Below are 22,345 nucleotides of genomic sequence, written 5' to 3' on the forward strand. Positions count from 1 at the left end.
CCGCGCAAGGGGCCCTTAAGGGTATAATAAATTATGTTGATGTTGTTGTTGATGATGATGATGATGAACACAAAGAAAACATACACAAATATTAGGGCAATAGAGCTGACGATTTATTAGGCAATTAACATGCTCTTACATGAGGACTGTTAGGTAGAACTGTGGCAATTTTCTAATATATAACGATATTATAGACGCCCCGTACTCCCAATACACTTCAACACATTTCTCAGAAGGCATTTAGCAGCTGAACATTGTTTTCGCAAGACGCCCCAACACTCCCAAATGCACTTCAACACATTTTTCAAAATGCTTTTAGCAGCGGAACATTGTTTTTTGGATGAAAATGCGTGTTTTAGAGGCCGTCGGCAGTGGGTATTTTAAAGTATAGGGAAATTCACCTTCGAAGTGATGCTTCGCCATTGGCTCTTCGGTATGGGAGTGATACGCTAACAAACGCGTGTTCGATGCTAAACCATTGCGTTGGAGATAAAGGTCGATTTAGATGGGCTTCTAGAAACGAGGATGCGACTGCACATGCATGGAGAAATTTGTTCGGGGAGCATGCGGAACGTAGTCTAAGAATCACCTTAAAAATTGGGGAAACAATATCAGACAACCACCATTACCAGATTTTCGGATTCAGAATTGTGCCGCTTGTCACTGAGAATGAGCGTCGCATTTCACTGTTGTCAGCTTTTGTTTTCCGGGAGCTGCTTAAAATAGCGACCGAAGTTGAACTCCATAAATTTCAGAACAGTCATCGTTGCCTGGTAAAACAAATAACGATCCTGAGCCTGAACAGCGATCATGTAGGCGCCGGGTTTGAAAACGGGCATTTAGGCACAAACGCCGTCACAGGCATCAATAGGCCCCATAAAAACCTCTTCTTGATCTTCTTAACCTCTTCTTAAGTCCTTCTCAACCTCTAATTCATGCTCATGTATAAAAGTAGGGCGATAGGACCGCAAGGAACAAAATAGGCATTTGCCTAAAATCTGCTCCCTGGTGATAAGCACGTACTCAAAGCCACTGGTTGTTCGAAATGCCAGGTAATGACTGTGTCAATCAGTTATAGCCGTTAATTCTAGAGCCCAGTATCGACATTTCCTAGTCAGCTTACATCGACAATCTGCTCAGTGATACATTTTGCCTCGATACAATCGCTACCAGCAGGAAATCGCTTTACATCTCGTTGGCATTCCCTTAAAGCCCAGTGCCGGGTCACGTTGCCACACAGTGTATACGTCCTGCCCGATCGAAAGGTCGTCAACCATCCCTTGCACGCAAGCACACATAACAGCAACGCGCGGACATAGGAAGCTCAGAGGGGCAGAGAGGGGGACAGTAATGGATATCGCGCAAAGCTATAGCTGGCACAGCCTGCTGCGTCACCGATCATGGCCCTTCCGTCACGGCTGCCCGATGGACGCGAGCTCAGTCATGCGTGGGGACACGCCGTCGCACGCCAGCAGCAAAGCCTGTAGTCTTACTCCTATTTGACGGCAATTTCTGCGAGTGGTCGCCGTGCACTCGCAATTCGCATGAATCGCTAATGAAGCAGCGCCCGGCCGCTTCGAGCAGGGGAGCGCAGCAACTAATGCCTTAAACGGGACAAAGTAGGCTGTTAATGACACGCCGAAAATGCCCGCCGGTCGAGGGTAACGCTTGGCAAACATTAATCGCGCCGGGTATGGCAGGCAGGCAGGGGAACACACATGGCGGATTTAGGTGTCAGCTACGGAAAGTTTTACAGGGAGCAACTATAGTGTAAACGGCTATCGACCAGGGTAACAGCGTGTACTGGTCGCAAACCTGATAAGCACACGACGCGTGCAGGTACGGTTACTGTGGCAGTACTCTAAGGCTTCCCAACAGGCACTAAATCAATGCTTCAGGGGAGACACTGGCAATAACAATTGGAGCTTCGATTCGTAATTGTCACGGCTCACATATTTTACCGTTTTTGTGAAATAATTGAAATACCGAGTCCTAAATTAGTAGGAAAGTGGAAAAATGGCGTAATTCATATCTAAGAACGACATGTAATCTCCACATGAACAGAAAGAACACTCACTCACTCACTCGATCGCTCACTCATTAACTCACTCACTCCCTCTTTCACTCACTCTCACTCACTTTTTACTCACTCACTCTCACTCACTCACTTTTTACTCACTCGCTCACTCACCCTTTCACTCACTCACTCCACCCACTCCCTCCCTCACTCTTTCACTCTCACTCACTCACTCACTCACTCACTCACTCACTCACTCACTCACTCACTCACTCACTCACTCACTCACTCACTCACTCACTCACTCACTCACTCACTCACTCACTCACTCACAAACTTTTTGTCTGCACGAAACAAAGGAGCCGTTTTTCATCATTGAATGGCAGGGGCCGTTGTCACGTCCCACAGTGAGAAGTAACTGAGAGCGCCTCATAGCATCACGCGCGCTACCAGAAGGACGTTTTACGGGTCGCTGTCCAGAGGGTGATAAACTTCGCTTAATCTCTGCGTTCACAAGGGGAAATTTGTTTACCGCCCATTTCTTCCTTCCCCCTTTGCACGTTTTGGGCCATGCACGTCACTGGGAAAACCACCGAACGTGCATCCAGCCAAAATTACGTTACTTCGTCACTTCCATTTTCTGTTCTGTTCTCGTGGAGTACACGGCTGGTCGTTTACAGAAAAGCGATGGCGCCTGGGTTTCGCAAGGAAAACACATTTACCCTAATTGCTGCTTTCCATTATTTTTCAACCTACATTCACGTGGCTGACAAGCGACAAAGTGCGTCAGTGCGCTGGGAATCGAGGTCAGGTTTTCCCCACTTTCAGTGAAGGGAGGAAAATTATCCGCAGTTTCCCTAGAACTCCAGTCAAGCGAAAGGGTATGAGCACGATGACACGGCTGCGGCATTTCGCAGGAATAGAATATGAAAGCGCGTGGTTGTGATAAAGGTGAAGGTTGTAAGAGCTCATTAGGGCTTCGGAATAATTAGGGGCGCTTTCTGTGTCCCTGCTCTGGGGCATATAGGGGTCGTTTTTACGGACAAACGTTTTTCATCTTCAAAAATAAAATTATTTATGGATTCCTGAAAGTAGCTAGAAAGCAGCTTTTGTCTCCTTATATCGTGTAGAAAGAGACAAGAAGTTGAATATCGCAGCTTAAGCGAAAAACACTTTCCTACTCTGCCTATTTATTATAGCCTTACAATTTTCAAAATAATTAACGTCACAGCAAGAAGTTATATGCAGGAAAAGAAGGCACGTGTTCTGCTTCCAAGGGTGCACTAGTACAACGACGCACCTCCCACAAGGATCCTCCCAAAAGAATGGAAACACGTGGAGGGCATTCCTGTAACAAAGCCAGGAAAACCCTCGTCGCTTAATAATCCCATTTTCCCGACATCGCCCTTTGGGAGGCTACTCAAAAACAACGTGCCCACGCAGGTACACGCTCACATCGGGGCGCGAAGGTTCTTCTAATTCCATGTTCGGTTTCATGCCTAACCTGTCCACGGAAGCTGTCATGCATGCTGCAGTTAAAACGACAGGGACACCTTCGCCCTCGAGAGAGCCTATGACACCTCATTCTCGACAACATATGGATTCGTTCCACTGTTGGGAGCGCGCAGGCAACTATATACGAACTTCGACGGCAGACCACACGGCCATGGGTCTCGGGGAGCTTCTCTATGGGGAACTAACATGCCTTCGCCTTGCGGCATGCCGCAAGGGTCAGTTTTCGCCCTCGACTTGATATCGCCTTCACTCAAAGTTTCCTGCCACAGTGTTCGTAGAACTCTGTCTTGATACTTGAAGCATATTCACATCCTTTGAAATTCTGAGGTTTCATGACGCGTAAGCCTGGATTTTATTTCTTTCCTATTTTGAGAGCAGAGCTGTTTAAGGTTTTAGTTCCGCCGTCCAGCGTTATCAGAAAAAAGTACAAATAAAAAATACCGAGCTCATGTCAGCGTGCGCTTCGCGAAGAGCGCCCGCCGTCGGCCAGCGCGACCTCTGAGGAGTCGGAGTGAGGACACTCTGCCCTGTTCGTGCCGTAATCTCTCGCGTGCTGTTCTCCTCGCCAGTTTACGTGCGTTCGCGCCTGAAGTGGGGAGCACAGGGGCCGAGTTCGCGAAGCCGGTTGCTGCGGGTTCAAGCGCGTGCTAACGAGGTCCACTTTGGGAGTGATGTGAAACCCTGCGGACCAAACGATCCGGGCCTGCCAGTCATGGAGAATTTTCAGAGGGACGTTCGGAAATCTATGTGAGGTGCAACAGCCGGGTCTCCGACGAAGTAAGAGGCCGCCAGCTCTGCCAGCTGCGCCATTTTTTTTTTTGCCACATGATTTTGCTAACGTGAACTTCCTCCGTGACGCTGATAACGAGAGTGTTAAGATGTTTCACATCTTACCCACAAGCCGTCAGGAACGAACAGTCTACATGAATTTAGTACGCTTTTGAAGGTTCCAGAAGCCACTCATTGTCGTCCTACTATACCGCAGTGTATGCGCAGGCGACGGCTTCTGCTACATAAAGCTCTGAGCTGAGTAACTTGGTAAAAAAAAATGCATACAACCTATTCTTCGTCTAGTAGGCCGTGCTGTTATTCGTGCGAGTGGGCTATACCCCGGCCGCTTATGTACGTGATAGGAATTAATACAGTCGGACTAGCTTCCTCTACTCTATACCAAAAATTTTGAAAAAGAAAAGCTCTCGCAACAGCAATCCTGACTAAATTTTCGCTAGTTACAGCTGTTTTTCACGACTATACGTCCCTCGCAGAAACCCGTGATTTTGGAATAATATAAGTGAATATATCTTTTAAACCCGGCTGTTTAGTACTTATCAAACAGTGCAAGAAGAAACTTGTTATATAAATTTACCAATAACTAGTGTTCCTGACACTCATAATTTAATCTCTTCATCCTGTAGAAAAAACAACACCCGCGTACAGCCCCTGAAGTAAACAAGTTGTCCCGCGATTTCGGCTCCATGATTTCGCTCAAAACTCGTGTTCAGTAAAACAAGAGAGAGGGAGGGAGTGAGGGAGGGAGTTTTTTCCAAACATGTATCACGTATAAAAAATGAACGGAGCTCACACTAACGTGCAAGACTAGAAGGTAGCGAAGCGGTACGAATCTTCACGACTTTCACGACGGTTGAAGTCCACGGTTCTTAGCTGCTGCCGCAGTGGCCTTTACTCCATCACTGTTGGTGTAAGTGTTAGCTTCCTTCATTTTTTTTGGAAGTGATAATTAGTGGACATCACTTAGGAGAGGCGTACGCTATAACCTGTCCTTCTCGTTCGAGTAAGTGTTAAGTGTTGCCACAGTAACGGGGAATGCTGGAGTTTTTTTTTTTGTTGTTGTTGTTCGTCAATCTTGGTCAAACTCCCACGTGGGTATGCTTGGCTTGCAAACGTGCGCTGATGGCGCCGGGCGGTCGCCGCGAGGCATGCACACATAAGTGGTCATCATTTCCTGTTTTTTTTTTACTGCCAGGCGGTGTTATGGCGACCCCCCGGTCTTGGCCAATCTGTTAATGGTTATTTGGAAACAGCGCGTTAAAACAAGACAACCTGTCTGGTTCTTTTCTTCGTGGTCTTGTTTTAACGCGCTGTTTCCAGATAACCATGTCGCGTTACCAACTCGTCCAACTCTCCATCCTGCTACAATCTATTTAAGTGGGTATGCTTGGCTTTACAAACATGCGCAGGGGACGCAGGGCGGTCGCCGCGAGGCCCGCGCTGGGCAATTTCTTGGTATTTTTAACTGCCGACACAAAGAATTACGATTTGCTAAACAGCCTAGGCTCTCAAATATGGCATTACACGCCACGTCTGGTGCGCGTTGAAGAACCACACGGCGTATAACCGGTCCTGTATTTCGGTGCTCTACATCGTTTTGCTGCAGAAACTTTGAAACATTAAAAGCTACCATTGAACGCAGCTTACTGACCGCGTTTTTCTAGACCTAGCACTGCGGGTGAACTGCGATCTTTCGTCGGGGCTAATGTCGTCGAAAGATGATAGATTTCTAGCGTTGCTGCCACGTAACACCCTTTCATCTTCCTTGTTCCCCTCTCGCCCCAACCTTGAAGAGTTCAAAGACGTTTGCTCAATTCAACTCAACCTCCCCGCCTTCGCACTGCTCGCGCGCCGTCTGTATACGAACCTTTGTTGCTGCTGCGCTTTTGTTTCAGTGTGCACTTCCACCTCTCCTTCCTTCGACGCTGTTTTTAACGCATCGTGTGCTTTTTATTTGCTATCGTAAAAACCAATCCAACGTGTGTTCTCAATTAAAAGAAGTCTGCGGCTCTGAGATATACGTACTCATGCTTTGCCTCCAATATGCTAATTGTGTTCTTTGCACTGAATAGTGTGGGCAGGTATGAGCCATGGCAGAAGTTTTGATGATTGGAATTGCCTTGTCCAGATACACATCGGGCTCAAACATTCTTTCATCGTTTTTGGCCGTGTTGAAGCGAGTGGCAGACATGACATACCGTAATTTTCGTGTTTAGGTGGCCCAAGAAAGACTGCCGCTTGTAAAAACACACATTTTTTGGAAGGTTCACTCGCGCTGTGGTAAACGTGCACAAGAAAAGACAGCACAACGCCTGTCTTGTCTCTAGCCCGTTAAAGATCCCCAGGTTGTCAAAATTAATCCGGAGCGTTACATCCCACAATCAATCAATCAATCAATCAATCAATCAATCAATCAATCAATCAATCAATCAATCAATCAATCAATCAATCAATCAATCAATGTATGGTTTAACGCGCCGACGCAACGCAGGCGACGAGGCGCGCCGTAGTGGAGGGCTCCGGATTCAATTTTTGACCACCTGGGGATCTTTAACGTGCGCTGAAATCTCGTACGCACGGGCGTTTTTACTTTTCGCCTCAATCAGAAAAGCGGCCGCCGCGGCCGGGAATCGAACCCACGACATCGTACTCAGCAGCACAACGCCTTAGCCACTGAGCCATCGCGGCGGTTCAATCAATCAATCAATCAATCAATCAATCAATCAATCAATCAATCAATCAATCAATCAATCAATCAATCAATCAATCAATCAATCAATCAATCAATCAATCAATCAATGAAAGTCCCTACATGTGAACCTTTACCTTAGCGCCTAAACTTTTTTAAATGCATCCAAACCAAGTAGACCAGCAACGCATCCTGCGGTCGCATACCTTTTTGTCGTTGAGGGCGAAGTTTGGCAGGAAGTTGTCCTTGCTGGCCACGGGCCTCCTCCGCCGGTGGTGCGTCGTCCGCGTGCTACTGCCGCCGTTGTTGTCCCCGTCGCTGCTCGGTTGACCCCAGGACGGGCCGCCTCCGCCGAATGCGGCGCCTTGGTCCGCTTGGAAGGGCGGCTGGGGCGGCGGCTGCCTCTGCAGAGAACTGACCGAGGCCGGCAGGGAGCGGGCCACGGGCATGCCGCTGCGGAAGTCGAACGTGTGGCTCAGCGGGTACCGCTCCTTCTGCGTAGACCACCGGAACAGGCGGCGTTACTGCGGGTGCACGCGGACGTCAAACCTCTATACAACGAATCACCATTTAACGAAATTCGCGATAAAGTGGATACTTCTATAGACGCGAAGTTTTCCCCGCGTCATCCACTGATTTGGACCTGTCTGTCTTGTACGGTTCGGCACGCCGGGGTGGTATAGGTGGAGAGGGTGCAGAAGTTGCACGGGATATTTATGCGAAAGGGAGAACGTGACGTATGAGCACTGAATGCTGTGTTGCGTGCAACGTGGAGCTTGGGAGAGTGGCGGCAGGTGCTGCAAATATTTGCGTGGTTTAACGTGGTTAATTCGAGACTAGAGCGAAAGTGGATTGGTGGCTCTTGGTGACTGTTGCGTGTGAGCTTTGGTTTGGCCAAAATTATAGTTACGTTAAAAACAGGGGAGTAGACAGAAATTTTGCTGAATGGTGGGGGGAGGGGGGGAGGTTGAAATTTCATCTCGACCTCCTCCATATGATTTTTCAAGAGATGAAAAATATTTATGGTAAATACATAGCAATGAACTGACATCAAGGTACGTTACACGTTGCGGAAGAATTATTGAATCCTGCGTACTATCAAGAACAAGAAAAATAAAATATTTATTCGTAAAAATAAATTCATTCGTACGCTCCAAGAATTGTGGCCGAACTGCTATCACTGTTTGCAGTTTTCTGTTTTGTCTACATATAACATTTAAATAAATGCCCAAATGTAGAACAAATATAAACATATACGCTTAACAAATACGGAAGCAAAAAACATAGAAGCAAAGAAGTGTATTCATCTAAAACTAACGAAGGATTGCATGCAGCGGATATTATACACGGGAAAAGCTCTAAACAATCAACTTGTGCCTGGGCGTTTTATTTTAATGTCGCTTTGTGACTCAACAATCTTTTCTTTTTCACTTTTGAACACATGCGACAGTTAGGGGCAAATCTTAACACCTCTGTCTTTTCTACCAATATATTGCGTAGGAGCAGCTTGTCAACCTTCGCGTACTGCGGATAATTCCACCAAAATTAGTCACACAAAAAACACGTCAGAATGTACTTTTGTGCTGAAAAAAGCGAGATTATGTTTTGATCAGGGCACCAAAACGGTCACGGGCAACAAAGTCTACATTTATGCAGAAAGCTCGTTCTAAGTGGTACGAATTCGCTACTGCGACGTCGCTGGTGCGGAAGAACGATCTATCTTTATAGCTGTGGCGATAGATCGTTTGCTGCACTAACGGCGCCGCAGCAGTGAATTCGTCGGTAAATTGGCACCATGTATAACGGCAGAACGGGCTTTAGGCGCTTAGAACTTGACAGTAAAGTTGGCGGTTAACCCGCAACGCCCGGCAAGCCGGTGGCAAAGATTTCGGGAACTGGACAGCCGGAGGGTCAGGCTCAACGGGACGACGTAGCGCCCTCCCTGCGGGGTTTGTAGTCTCGTAGGTCCGGAAGGTGTTCATGAGATAAAATAACTACGGCCACCTGGCGACACCCCTCCACGGGAAAGAACCCTCGAGCTGTACATTACGACAAACACTTTAAAAAGGGGCACATGAAAGCAACTAAAAATAACATGCAGGGAACAAGATTCACACAGACCTAAACGTGGGGCAAGGAAGGGGGGGGGGGGAGGGGTAGGGGGAGGGGGGGGGGGGGGGAGGGACGAAATCTGAAGTCGTCGTTAACGCAATGGTTTTCAGCGGCGGCCCTGGTTGCATGGGGGCACTGAGGCAGCCAGGCCTGCAGTTTCGCCCTCTAATCTGCCTAGTTTGTTCTGAGCAGCGACTCTCCGTCACGTCGCGGAGCGCGAGCTCGCAGAACACCCCTCTGGGTGAAGGCCTTGCATAGGAGTTAGGCATGCCAGGAGGGAAACGGGCCACCTAGGGAGGGTAAGTGCGCTTCCCGGAGAGGATTCCTTATGTTCTAGACAAAATCTTAGCAAGTGGTTGCTTTGGTCGCTATGCATGGCAGTGCTACAAAATTTGGGAGGGGGGGGGGGGAGGCTGAGCCCCCATAGCTCCCAACCCCCTTCGCCTCGCTATGCCCCTAGTTAAAGATGGTTATGTATATACGCATTGACATATACATTCAAACAACACATGATTAAACTGCCGTTCCTCCAGTGATTCGGTGAAGGCAGCAATATCAGAGCTGTAGATGTGCTCGTGATTGTCAACGACTTCGCATCGTCTGCAAGTCGGCGGCAACGCTGAGCAAGCGTCGACGAGCTCGTCCGCTATCTTCTTTTCTAAAGGGCGGGATGGGAGGATTCGCGTTGGTTTTGCCGCTGCTGCCGCTGCTCCTCCACCTTTATTAGCATGACGTTCAGCCACACAATGGACCGCCGGTGGACCGGCTCTGTCCATGGTTGTAGCTGAGGTAGGTAGCAGCGCTCCGCAAAAACCTTATGTACGCGGGCCGGCGTACGAAACTAGGAGCACCGGCGGGACGCAGCGAGACAACGTACAGCAGACAATAATCAGCATACAAATGAGGCTTTCCCATTTGTCGCATCGATCCCTCATCGCATACCTGACCTCCTATCCGCTTGCTAGTTACATTACCGTACATTAGGGGCACTGTAAAATGGTTGATCGTCGGGGAAAAAAAAAAAAAAAAATATATATATATATATATATATATATATATATATATATATATATATATATATATATATATATATATATATATATATATATATATCCGATCGACGTTTCGATCGGATGCCCATCTTTCTCAAGACTTGAGAAAGATCGGCATCCGATCGAAACGTCGACCAATAAACAGTTTTGTTAGAAGCTATACCCATTTTTTACTATATATATATATATATATATATATATATATATATATATATATATATATATATATATATATATATATACAAGAGAAGAAAAACTTCGAACAAGGTAAAATCACGATTGTGGCCTACGTTTCAGCAAAGAGAACTTGCTTTCCTCAGGGGAAAGCAAGTTCTGAAAGCAAGCCCTGAGGAAAGCAAGTTCTCTTTGCTGAAACGTAGGCCACAATCGTTCTTTTACCTTGTTCGAAGTTTTTCTTCTCTTGTGTTCTCTACCATCTTCAAAGTTCTACTACTCCCTATATATATATATATATATATATATATATATATATATATATATATATATATATATATATATATATATATATATATATATATATATATATATATATATATATATATATATATATATATATATATATATATAGAGAGAGAGAGAGAGAGAGAGAGAGAGACCGCAAATGGTCAAAGAAATGTGGGGGCCACCGGCCGGAGGCTCATGGTGACTTCGGTGGGGAGAGCGGACATCGAACACGCGTATGCTGTGTGCAGCTTGCGTCAGAATATTGTAGTATATAGTGATTTTATTTATCCCCCCCCACCTCCTTCCCTATAGTTAGAAAATGTCGACGTATTTTTTTTCATTATATCGTTATGTTGACTATGGCTTTGGGATCACTTCATAAAACCTGAGAGCTTCACCCTAGAGGAAAAACATGGGGCTGTCCCCTTCCCTGCCGTAGAAGCCCATTTAGTGACAGCACACTAGAATCCTGTTCAAGATACCAACATTGTATTGAGAGCTAGGACCATCCGCGGGAAAAGGGAGTCGAACATTTTTTTTTTCGTGTCGACACGACGCATGGACAGGCGGGCATCATCCACGACGCACGGAAGATAACTACAGCTTCGCCGTTAAACACTAACTGATGACCCGTTGTGGCGGCTCAGCGACTGAGGCGTTTAGTTACTGATCCCAAGGACGCGGGTTTGATCCCGTCCGCGGTGACTGCTTTTTTGATGGAGGCGAAAGGCTAAAACGCTCGTGTGTCGAGATTTCGGCGCACGTTAAAGATTCCCAGGTGGTCAAAATTAATCCGGAGCCCTCCACTACGGCGCGCCCCATCACCTGTGTAGCGCCGGCGCGTTAAAACGCCATAATCTTAATGAAAGCTTGAGAGTAGCGCTGCGCTACGGCCCTCTTCACCAACCGGTGGCAGAGGTTCGAAATCAACTCTGCCAGGCTGCCATGAATGGCCACGACATGGTGCACAGTGGTTGCCAGGTAACTGCGGAATACTCGGTAAGTTTTGGTAGATTAAGATGCCCGGAGAGGCCACGAGAGCGAACGCGCCATCGTCCTTCCGCTCCCAAGAACTGAAACCACGTCGGCGCTTCGTTCGTTTCGACGTGTGAACACCATGAAGATATGGAGTACACCGGGCTTTGCGAATCCAGGATTCCTATACTACAGCGTCGTCTTCCGTGTGAGCTGTCCCGATCGCATATGACTTCACACTGCCGGCTGTGGTTGGGAGTAGCCTTCACAAAAACCTATACTGCTTTCTCATCGAGACGGTTAACAGCAGTAGGGTATCAAGAAATATTTTTCAGGGGTTTTTATACGACTCCAACAAGAAAAAAAATATAGACGGAAAGATAGCCTGCGCGCGAACATCATTTCATTTTCATTTTCTTTTTCTTATTAATTTTCCCATTTTGTTTTTATTATTTGTATCATACCAATGCGAAGTGTGTGAAGAGCGTGGACGAAGAAATTTGCCATCCCTTCCTAAACAAATTTGAGAAAGGCACAAAGGCTAAAAGGGCGTCTAAACCTCCCTTAAAGTGAGTCCAATCGATCGTCAGACCTTCACAGTCCCGAATCGCTAACGAGGAACGAACCCATGCGATGATGTTTCGCGCATTAAGTAAACGCATCCACGAACGATCTAACTGTATACCGATACGTGGTTTACCCGCCGTGGTGGCTGAGTGAGTGCCTAAGGCGTTGTGCTGCTGAGCACGAGGTCGCGGGTTAGATTCCCGGCCGTGGCGGCCGCTTTTCTGATGGAGGTGAAAAGTGAAAACACCCGTTTGTTCGATATTTCGGCGCGCGTTAAAGATCCCCAGGTGGTCAAAATTAATCCGGAACCCTCCACTACGGCGCGCCTCATCGCCTGCGTTGCGTCGGCACGTTAAATCCCCACAATCATATCAATACGTGGTTTATGAGAGGTGCTCGTTTATGAGGCGCGCTGGTCGGCCGCATTTCTAATTCTCAGCAGAGCAGTCAAAAGAGCAACGCGAGCGTGACGTCACTGATAAGCACCTGTAGTGCGCCTCGCGGACCACCGACACGGGTGCACAACACGCGAATCCCGCATTACGATTATTTAAGCCTCGTACAACCATATCTGACCGGCGTCGATTTATCTAGACCGTCCTTTTGTTGTCGGGATGTGCGTTCGTCTTTTTTAATCAAAAGAATGGTTCGCATGCTCCACCACGTCGGGCCACCACCCCCACAATGGGCCACTATACGCTTCAGCTGAGCGCACATCCAGGTCAATCCCATATCAAGGCAAGCATGCCGAATGAGAAAAAAAAAAGCCAGAAAAGGGGCCAGGATCTGGGCCGCGTACGGTCCATTTTATTACTATTTTGGGTGCGGCGGCGATGAATGCGTCTGCCCCTTCGTGTTCAGCGCCAACACGACGAAGATAATGCTCCGCTCCCTTAGATTTCTCGGGTCGGCGCACTGGTTTGGGTCGCATCGATGGGCGAAAAAATGGTCGATGCCTGGCTGCCGACTACAATAATGAGCCGCCGCCTTGGGACCTCGACGTCTCGCTCTTTTTAAAGACGGCAAAGGGCACCGTAATGCTCACGCCTCTCGTCTGCTCTTTTAAGATCGCTTTATTTGTAAGCGAATCAATGCGCAGTATATTTCGCAAAAGCTGGGGTTATAAAGGGTCTTCTCTGTCTTCACTGCGAATTAGGCGCGCGAACAGGTAATGAGCGCCGATTGCATATTGCGGTCAATTTGGCTCAGTGGACGCCTGGAAACAATGCAAGGTTTCGCCAAGCAACCGGTAATTTGTATTTCTGCGCTGTCTTAAAATACAGTTGCAGGATTAGTTTCTCCGTAGTGGTATAAGGGAAGGGGTGCTGCAAATTCTATTTATTTACCTGTAAAGTACAAAAGGCGGCAAAAAAGGTGATTTTACAGAGTACTCGCCTAACAGCTCATTAGGAAGAATGGAAACCGGGATACATGTAGTTGCCGAATGCCGGTCAAAGCAAAATATCCTTTAAAGAAGAGCTACTCAGCGGCTTCAGTTACGGGTTCTTGAAGAATATTGGACAATTCTTTGGGTACGGCAATATTACTTGCAAAAGGGTTTGCTGAAGGGCCTGTTGGTACATTGTACTACGAAGAAAAACAATGTTGGTATTGTAGGTACAATATTACTTGTCTAGAATTGCTTACTTAGATGCCTCCTTTGTGGCGCCTCGAGGCCCGTGCGGTTACATTCTGTACCACCCTCACCTTGCTGAAGCAGAAACCCACACTAGCGGCCCGTACCTTCACCCTCCGGAAGCAATGTCTCTTGAGGTTCTCGCCATTGCCCATGCCCTGCAGTCTTTTGCTCCACTTCCCCCCGTCCCCGAATACACAGTCTTTTCTGACTCTCACGCCGCTATTATACACGTACGAAATCGCTCGCTACCTTCTATCCTTCAACAGGAGGTCGAACGAGTGGTCTCCGCTCTACAGCCATCCACCGTTTTCCTCCGTTGGGTCCATGGACATTCCGGGATTGACGGCAATGAGTTGGCGCATCAACTCGCCCGCGAAACTCTTTACCGGGCACCATTGATCCCCTGGCCCGGGCCCTCGGAGGACAGTGGGGTACTCTCCCTTGGCTGTACCATCAAGGAGGTCTACCTTCAGCTCCATCTAGACAAACGCCTCTACCCGCCTCCTCATCCACCACTCACCGTAACGGAGGCTCAACTCCTCCGGCACATCCAAATGAATGCCCTGATCACTCCCTCCCGCCTATTCCTCTATCTCAGTAGGTCTGACCCCTCTTGTCCCAACTGCCCCACTGCCTACGCTGATGCACCTAATTGCCTATTCTACTGCCCGGCGGCTCAGCTCTCCGACTCGTATCCCTCTCCATCCCTTTCCATCTCCACCTGGAACGACTGGCTTGCCTCTGAAGGGGAAGAAGAACAGCTCAGATTTGTCACCCAGGCGGTCGACATGCTCGGCCTGTAGCTTCGACCGAGCACGTCTTTTCTTTTCTACTTTGCTACTCTACTTTTAAATGCAGAGCATTTCTTTAACTCACGATGTCACCCGGCGTTGTCGGCGTGCCTCGGCGTCCGCAACAGCCGTTCCAGGTGCGCCCTCTCCCCCACTCCTCCTCTCCTGCACCACGCTACCCTCCTCGCTCTCAACAACCGGTCCGCACCCCTCCCCCTACACTATATAAAAAAATAATACTTACCGGCGCCTGGTTTCGATCCCACGACCCTGCGGGCGGAACGCAAGGTACATGGTGCTCTACCCACTGCGCCACAAGGCCGACACAGAATGGAAGGCTACGAACGCGCTTTATATCCTTGACTCATTCAAACTACGTCAAGAAGCTGCTGATAAAACGCATTCACTACCTGTGGGCGGAACGCGAGGTACATGGTGCTCTTCCCACTGCGCCACAAAACCGACACAGAATGAAAGGCTACGAACGCGCCTTATATCCTTGACTCATTCAAACTACGTCAAGAAGCTGCTGATACAACGCATTCACTACCACCAACTCCCCAAACACTAAACGTTAACGCAATACACCCACCCCCTATGCGACGCATTTACTCGAGTCCCCCTCGCGGGGAGATGGGCCCTTTCTTTTTATACTCTACTCTTTTCTATTTCTGCTCTACTTATTTACTGTGTCGTCATATTGATTCATTTGGCATCGGACGTGCAAATGTACGCGCTGGCCTAATTTATGCCTCACTATGTCGGTCTTCCGTTCATGACGGTAATTAATCATCCGTTTCACAAAACACTGTTGCCACGATTACAGAAAATGTTTCTTAATTTGTCAGTTCCTTTTCTTCCCCTCAGCACGAGAAATGCCACGCTACCTTTTATCACCCAAAAAAGCAATCGGAATAGAGCCCTATACATGGTGCAGCAAAATTCAGTCATCAATTACGGGAGTCCACAAACAGAAAACAATCAAAACTGAGGAGGCACGCACAGTGTGATAAAGTGCGACACGATTCTTTCCGAATGTTGAAGCAGTTAAAGAGAGGCCTTGCCTCTTAGGAACGGGATATCATGGGCCTCATCTGTTGCGTGCGACGTCCCGGCGGACTTTATTGACCGGTGCCAAAACTGCGTCGCATTTATTTTATATTTAGCAGGCCTTGCCGCCTGTACTATCTCCGTTCACCTTGGCGCTAGTGGAAGCGAATCTGCATTACTTTCTTCTTTAGCTACTTAGTGGGAACATGGGCTTCGTCTCTCAACCTGTAATTTTTTTCTTTCTATTAACCATTTGAGCTGCCCATTGCAGGGCCTTGTGTATTCTTCTGGGGAGTAAGCATATTCATGGCCGAAAAAAATGGACCTGTCACGATGTCTTTAGGAACACGAAAGAGCCAGCCGAAGTTCACTGAGAGAAGTAGTTTAGTTAATTTGCAGGGTAAGCGTCCTGCTGGTTATGCGCGACTGTTCGTCAACATAACTGGCTGTAAGCGTTTGGGTTGCGTGCCTCCAACTACGTCTAGATCCAGAACATTTCAGAAATGGGAAAGCTGCATACCAAGATCTATTTAATACGGTCCGCAGGTCTTTCGAGAGTCAGCGGATACCGGTGCGAAACTTCCCCAACCTTTCCTTTCTGCCAATTTTTTGTCAGTGATGCGAAACATGGACTCAGCCGCATGTCTCGTACAGTCGGTGAAGCGCTTGTCTGTAATATGGATTTCGACTTTCGGCCTTATCCTGCATCGCCCAAGCGGGATTTTAAGAAAACTACCACGGCGTTCTGAAGTCTAAGCGCACCCCTGTTGTCTCCAGCGTGTTTTTAAAGAGCACGTTTCCGCAGTTTTCAGATGTAACTAGTTGAAGTTGAACTCGCTGTTATATACGAACGTTTTACCGACTGTAAATTTGGCTTCCCCGCGTGCGCTTAACTTAGCTGTGTCGCAAAGCACCAGTGCCGTGCAAGAAAGGTAAACAAACAAGAAGGCACCCACGCATGAGAACAGGCAGCATTTGTCACACTTTCAGGGGCGAAGAACCTTAGGGGCTGGGGCTATTGGCGTCTCCTGTCGTCGTCATCGTCGTAATCGTCGTCGCAATCGTCGTTTTATATAGTCACGGCACTAAAACACCGGGGAACTCGTTTACTTCTCGCTCTAGAACGTATGACGCGTACTAAAGAAACAGCGGGACACTCGTTTACGCCTCGCGCTAGAGAGCTTCGTGCTTCAAAGACAAGAGACTTTTACAGCAAAACTGTAAACCTCTACTCCCCAACGGTTTCATCTCCGTTGGCAAAAACGCCAAGGCGCCAAGAATACACTTATACACTGCATGCTTCGCCACTCCCCAGGTTTCACGGTAGTGGATATAATGCCCGGGATTTTTTCTTTTACGTTCGCGCGTAGCCAAGCTGACATGATCAACATTTCCTTCCCTGCCACACCACCGTGGAAATCTCCCTATACATCTTGATTCCCGCAATGGGTTTCCGGTGCATCCAATGTTGAGAAGCAGAGTGTAAAGTTAACTCAATTTTTGATATCTCTTATGAAAATTTCACTTTTCACGGCCCCAGGCATTGTATAGGGGTCCACACATTAAACAGGAGCCCTCGAGAATAACATAACAACCTATTACTTAGTGCGTTTCCCAACCTTCTCAACGTCGGACTCGTTTACCCATAACTGGCTCTCATCGCCACTTATCTTTTCGAAGTTGCCTCTCCGTTAGTAGCGGATATACATCTATATGAATTATATATTCCTTATACTATCGTCAGTGCATAGAGTGACGCCTATCAGAAGCAATAAAATTTAGGCGGGTGTAAATTTCCCCTCGCAAATGAACGAGCCAGTGTCTGTAGCTCGTTTTACCGTCGTATGTATCCCTAGCAAATATATTCTGCCTACTTCGGTGCCGTCAAAACGGACCTTAATCGGCGCAAAGCATCCATTACCACTCTACCTTCTCGGCAACTAAAGTCGTCGTGTTTAGTTTTAGATTTCGGCTGGCTCACCCTTTACAGCTGGAAGAAAAGAAAGTTGCCGGAGTCTTAGACATTTATAAACCCCTAAACGCTATTGCAACAACACACAATCCCCGGGGAACCGCAAACTGTCACTAATTTTTCCAACGCTGCCAAAAGAGTGGAGCTTTGCGACAACGCCATATCCGAACCCGACCCCTTCCTAATCCTAACTTCGCTGGCGGCAGCCAGTAAGAACGGAGGATAAAAAGTGATACTCAACTCACTGCGCAAGCGCCCTACACCCAAAATGGGCGCTGAGTCACGTTCGTATTTTGGCGTACGCATGATGTCTATGCCGTGATGTAACTCCTTCCCAAAAAGTCGTAGCTTTCTGTTAAGCTAAATATTTTCCCCCGGCTCGAATGAAAGCGAAAACAAATGGTATTTCCTTGTGGGGTATAAATAATGACTCTGAGTTTTTTCTGAACTGCGTATTTCCTTTACCAATGGCTGCTGTTTCTGGGTTTATCTGGCTAGATGCTAGTTTCGTCGTCTTTTATCGAGCCTATGCACAGTAGGCCGTAACCCATTAAATTACAAAATACAAAGAAGGGAAATCAACTGTGCCTCAATTAACTCAGTTTCTTTGTGATGCGACGTTCGTGAAGCTTAAGCCATAGTGCCATATTGTTTTGTAAATAAGTATGCGACAATGTATTCATACTCATTCCGCAATCGCAATGAGCTGAACTTTGTGAACTTGCATGCTGCTTCCTAATACATGATACAACCACCGTTTAATGGCTCGACCATGCTTACAAGCGTATTTTTATTACACTGAGTGACTTGTTCATTATCCTCTCACAGCCGCATTTCCGGGTCTATTTTATTGGCAGCTTTACCGTACGGTGGTCCGCAAACTTAGCTACAGCAGCAGATTTGACTTTAGCGTGGCATATCTCAAAAATTCTGAAGAAACACTCTTCAAACTTAGGGCTTAAGTTTGCCCTTAAACCTGAGGGCAATGCAGCAGTTCTGGCTAACTTTCCTTACATTAAGGCAGAAGAAGACGATAAGTGCCTAATGCGTTGCTCCAGCTAAGATGGTGGACGGCTGTACAATTTTTCCAATGCAACAAAACTACCTTCCTATCAATAAAAGTTGGCTTCACAAACAAACGTAACTGCCTTACGGTAAAGCTTTCTTTGATGGAAATAAGTGATGGCGGGAGTTAATGCTAAAACTTCCGAATTTTCTTGTTTCTTTTGCGACAGTTGTATTTTGAACACGAGAGTGTTTTATTCCTGGATACACAAAGATTTTGATGACGTTATATCCGTCACGGAAAGGACGCCAGTACAACGAAACAAGCGGCCATTAAAGGGTGCACCCGTGCACACAGGGTCTTCTTGCGGAGAAGCAACCTTTAGTACTAAAGAGTACTCTATACTTAGGGTTGTTCGTTTTCGGGTTTTACATTTTAACACGAAAGTGTTTTATTCCGGGATACACCAAGATTTCACTGACGTCATATCCGTCACGGAAATGAAGCCAGTACACCGCTGTTGAAGCGACCCGCAAGCAGGGCGTCGCTCTCCAAGCACACCCACAAGACAGCAGTCGACCCGAAAATTATGCTCAGCTGCAGATTTCGCTACACATTTCACTTTCGTGTTTTACGATTCCTTTGACAAAGGAATTAACTACAGTTGTTTTACAAAATAGCGCAGAACATTGATACAAAAACCCCACTGCTTTTACTACAATTTACTACAATCAATTTACTACAATTGATACAAAAACCCCACGGCTTGTACTGGTCGGAAATATTCTGCGCAACGGGAACAAAAACAGGCGTAGCGATGTAGCCTATGAAAAACAAGCTCTTAGACAGTCGCATATTGTTATCGCTTTTCATGGTCAAATTTCCGAAAATAGTGTGCTCAATATTTTGTTGAAAACTACTCCAAATCGAGACTCCTCATTAAATATGTACAAATTAAATATGATGAGTAACTCGAGCACCCTTACAGAGCAATGCTTCCGACCACGCTCAGCAAAAGCAAAGAATGGCTGTTGAGACCAGTCGCAATGCTAATCCAGCACTAAAAGGGGCTTTTTCTCGCTTACCACTTCTGGCAGGGAGTAGCCCGGCAGCATGGGTAGCCTGTCGATGAGTCTTGCCTCCATCTTGACGTTGACGGTACAGTTCGAACTTTAGTCGATCCGCCGCAACAGATGGTCGACGTTAGGCAGAAATCTCGGTGCGGTAGACTCGTCGCAGTTATTTTTGTCAAACGATCGATTAAATTCGAAATCCCACAAAAACAAAGACGGTAAATTAAGTCGTGAAAGTTACAGGAACTCCAGTAAACGTTTCAGTTGTGACGTTAATGTGTCGCACACATGGATGTTTTTTTATCCTTAATTACCAGCTGATGCCTCAAGTCGCTTGCATCTCCTTCTCCAATTTCCCAGCCAGAGAGAGAGAGAGAGAAAACAAAGTGAAGAACAGTCGTTTTTGCTAGTACTGAATGCTGTTGGGATTAGAGACAGAAATGACTGCCTACACTGATTACTTGAAGCAGAAAAGCTTTAAAAACTTTTGCGCTGAAGACGGTTGCGTCGCTCCCGCGTCGTCGAACTAGTACAACATCGGGGCCGAATAACTCACGCGTGTTCCACGGCTTCTGCATGACCTGTCACCCTCCACTGGTGACGTGGTGGCCGGACGTTTCTGGGAACCCAGCGCCACCGACGCAGGGGTCCACCCTACACACGTAACTCGGAACTGTTCCCTGTGGACGAGCTCGCGCGCTCCGAGAGTGTTTTCTCCGTAAAGCGCCGGTGCGGTGCGACTGAGCGGGTCAACGGGCGCCTTTTCGGGCGTCCCGCGCGCGCACCCGACTGTGTGTTTGGCCCGGCCCGGACGCGTCGTAGCTATGACGACACGGCTCTTTTCTCGCCCACTGCGTGCGTGCGTGCGTGCGTGCGTGCGTGCGTGCGGTAAACGTGTGCGTGCAGAAGTTTATCTCCTCTCCCTTCCTCTCCCACCTCCTTTCCTCCCAATTGGAGGCGCATCTTCTTTTCCTGCGCCGTGTATCCCATCATCCTTTCTTCCTTTGTGTTCTCACTCGCACAAAGCTCGCACTGCGGTCTGTCTGTGCGTTGGCTTTTCCCTTTCTCCGTGCCCCACAAACATGCTCTTCTTCTTATGTTCTTGCCTTGCGTTTATGCGCCCGCACGAACTGCGGGGGTCTGGGTGCCACAACCCCGGGTCGAAAGAGGTCAGGGAGAGAAATAGGGAGCAATGAAAGGGGGAGAGAGGAGAGCCATCCCTTGGCTGCTGACCGCAAAAGCACCTCTGGACACGCAGCGTCGTGACGTGACTGTGCGCGGTGTGACAGTGCGGCGGCGTGACCTACGTGTACACGGGTGGCCCCGACGAAATCGTCCACATGAAAAGAAAGGGGAGTGGGGGAGGGTTCTTACACTGACACGGTTTCTATACATAGTTGCTTGCGATGACAGATGTAACTGCCAGAGCTCGATGAGTGGTCATAAACGGCGCTTTTGGGTGTCTTATTGATTTGAGAAGGTTTTATATCACTCCGATCGCGGGTCGCACGCTGTGGCCTCTACAACCCGTTTATTCCTTGAGGCGTAGAATATTGCGCAATGAAACTTCACGGAGGTAAATAGAGTATTTCGTGACCGCAGGACACGCCACTAAGTTTCTGTCAAGGACGCTCTGAAAGACTTTTTGACCCTGTTGAGTTGCGACATCTCTGCAGATCGGCACTGAAGCTGTACGCTGGTCCGGAATCACTATCTTCTCAACTAGGCAGACGCCATTTTCAATCAGCACTCAATCTTCCATTTATAGTCCCAGGCGAAAATTCACGCAGGGACGTTGCAGGGACAGAATAATTTGTGCACTCTCATGAAGCACAGGACTTCCTTCGGGTTTGTGCGCGAAATGCGCGTCACATAGAAGTGCTACCTATAAAGCGCCCCACTTGACCCAATTGTTCCCTTATGCCTCTACTTGTACACATTCTCTTTTTTTTCAGTGATTAAATTAAATATTTTCTGATGACTTGACTGATTGAATGATTGATTTTAGAAAACAGTCACACTTGCTTAATGACTGTGTTTTTGTGTATAAACTTGACTCCAAATACAAACATGCTATAAGTAAAAAGTAGTAAAGTAAACGTAAGCGAATCGAGGTGAGAATTTCGCGTTCACGACAGTTTGTAGCAAGTCTAGGCCCTTAGAGTGTCCTATACCCTACTACGGCGGCATTTATTTGTTGTCCCGTCGTATTGCTCCTTTGCCTTTTTTTATCAAGTGTTTTGTTTGTGACAGGTTGAGTTGTCCGACTACTCTAACCGTTATCCCACGGAATCCAGCAGACTACGCGAGGCAATGTGAGCCACTACGCACATTGGGAATACACCGTCAACTAGGAAATGGGACACACATACAATGTGGTTGTTTCCTCACATGTCGACTTAATATTTTGATATGGGTACAAGACATGAGTAGCGCTTTCTTTTTTGGCTGTGACGATAATGGGTTCTCATTCAATGGCGCAGCACTATTAACGGCCATTGTTGAGGTTAAATAAAACGACGTTATCGTTTGCTGGCAAATATAAATCATTAGCCTCACACCTTAAAATCAATTATATTGTTACACTCAGATTTGGCGGTTGTCTTGGACGTAAAAGTTGCAAACTACGTGTA

General features: G+C 47.3%; 1 protein-coding gene across 1 annotated transcript in view; it reads right to left on the bottom strand.

The window, feature by feature from the left end:
• LOC144153808 (EF-hand domain-containing protein 1-like) overlaps positions 1 to 20,485 on the bottom strand; it is a 38,701-nt gene extending 18,216 nt beyond the window's left edge. The window contains exons 1-2 of the mRNA XM_077685536.1: positions 19,725 to 20,485; positions 7,217 to 7,504 (exon numbers count right to left, since the gene is read on the bottom strand). Of these exons, the coding sequence (XP_077541662.1) occupies positions 7,217 to 7,504; positions 19,725 to 19,784 (348 nt within the window). The 5' untranslated portion in view covers positions 19,785 to 20,485. The remainder of the gene's footprint in view (positions 1 to 7,216; positions 7,505 to 19,724) is intronic.
• Between the last annotated feature and the right edge of the window lie 1,860 nt (positions 20,486 to 22,345).

This window comes from Haemaphysalis longicornis, unplaced genomic scaffold, assembly GCF_048455015.1.
Source record: "Haemaphysalis longicornis isolate Haplotype H1 unplaced genomic scaffold, Haemaphysalis longicornis Haplotype H1 scaffold_9, whole genome shotgun sequence".
Taxonomy (NCBI): Eukaryota; Metazoa; Arthropoda; class Arachnida; order Ixodida; family Ixodidae; genus Haemaphysalis; species Haemaphysalis longicornis.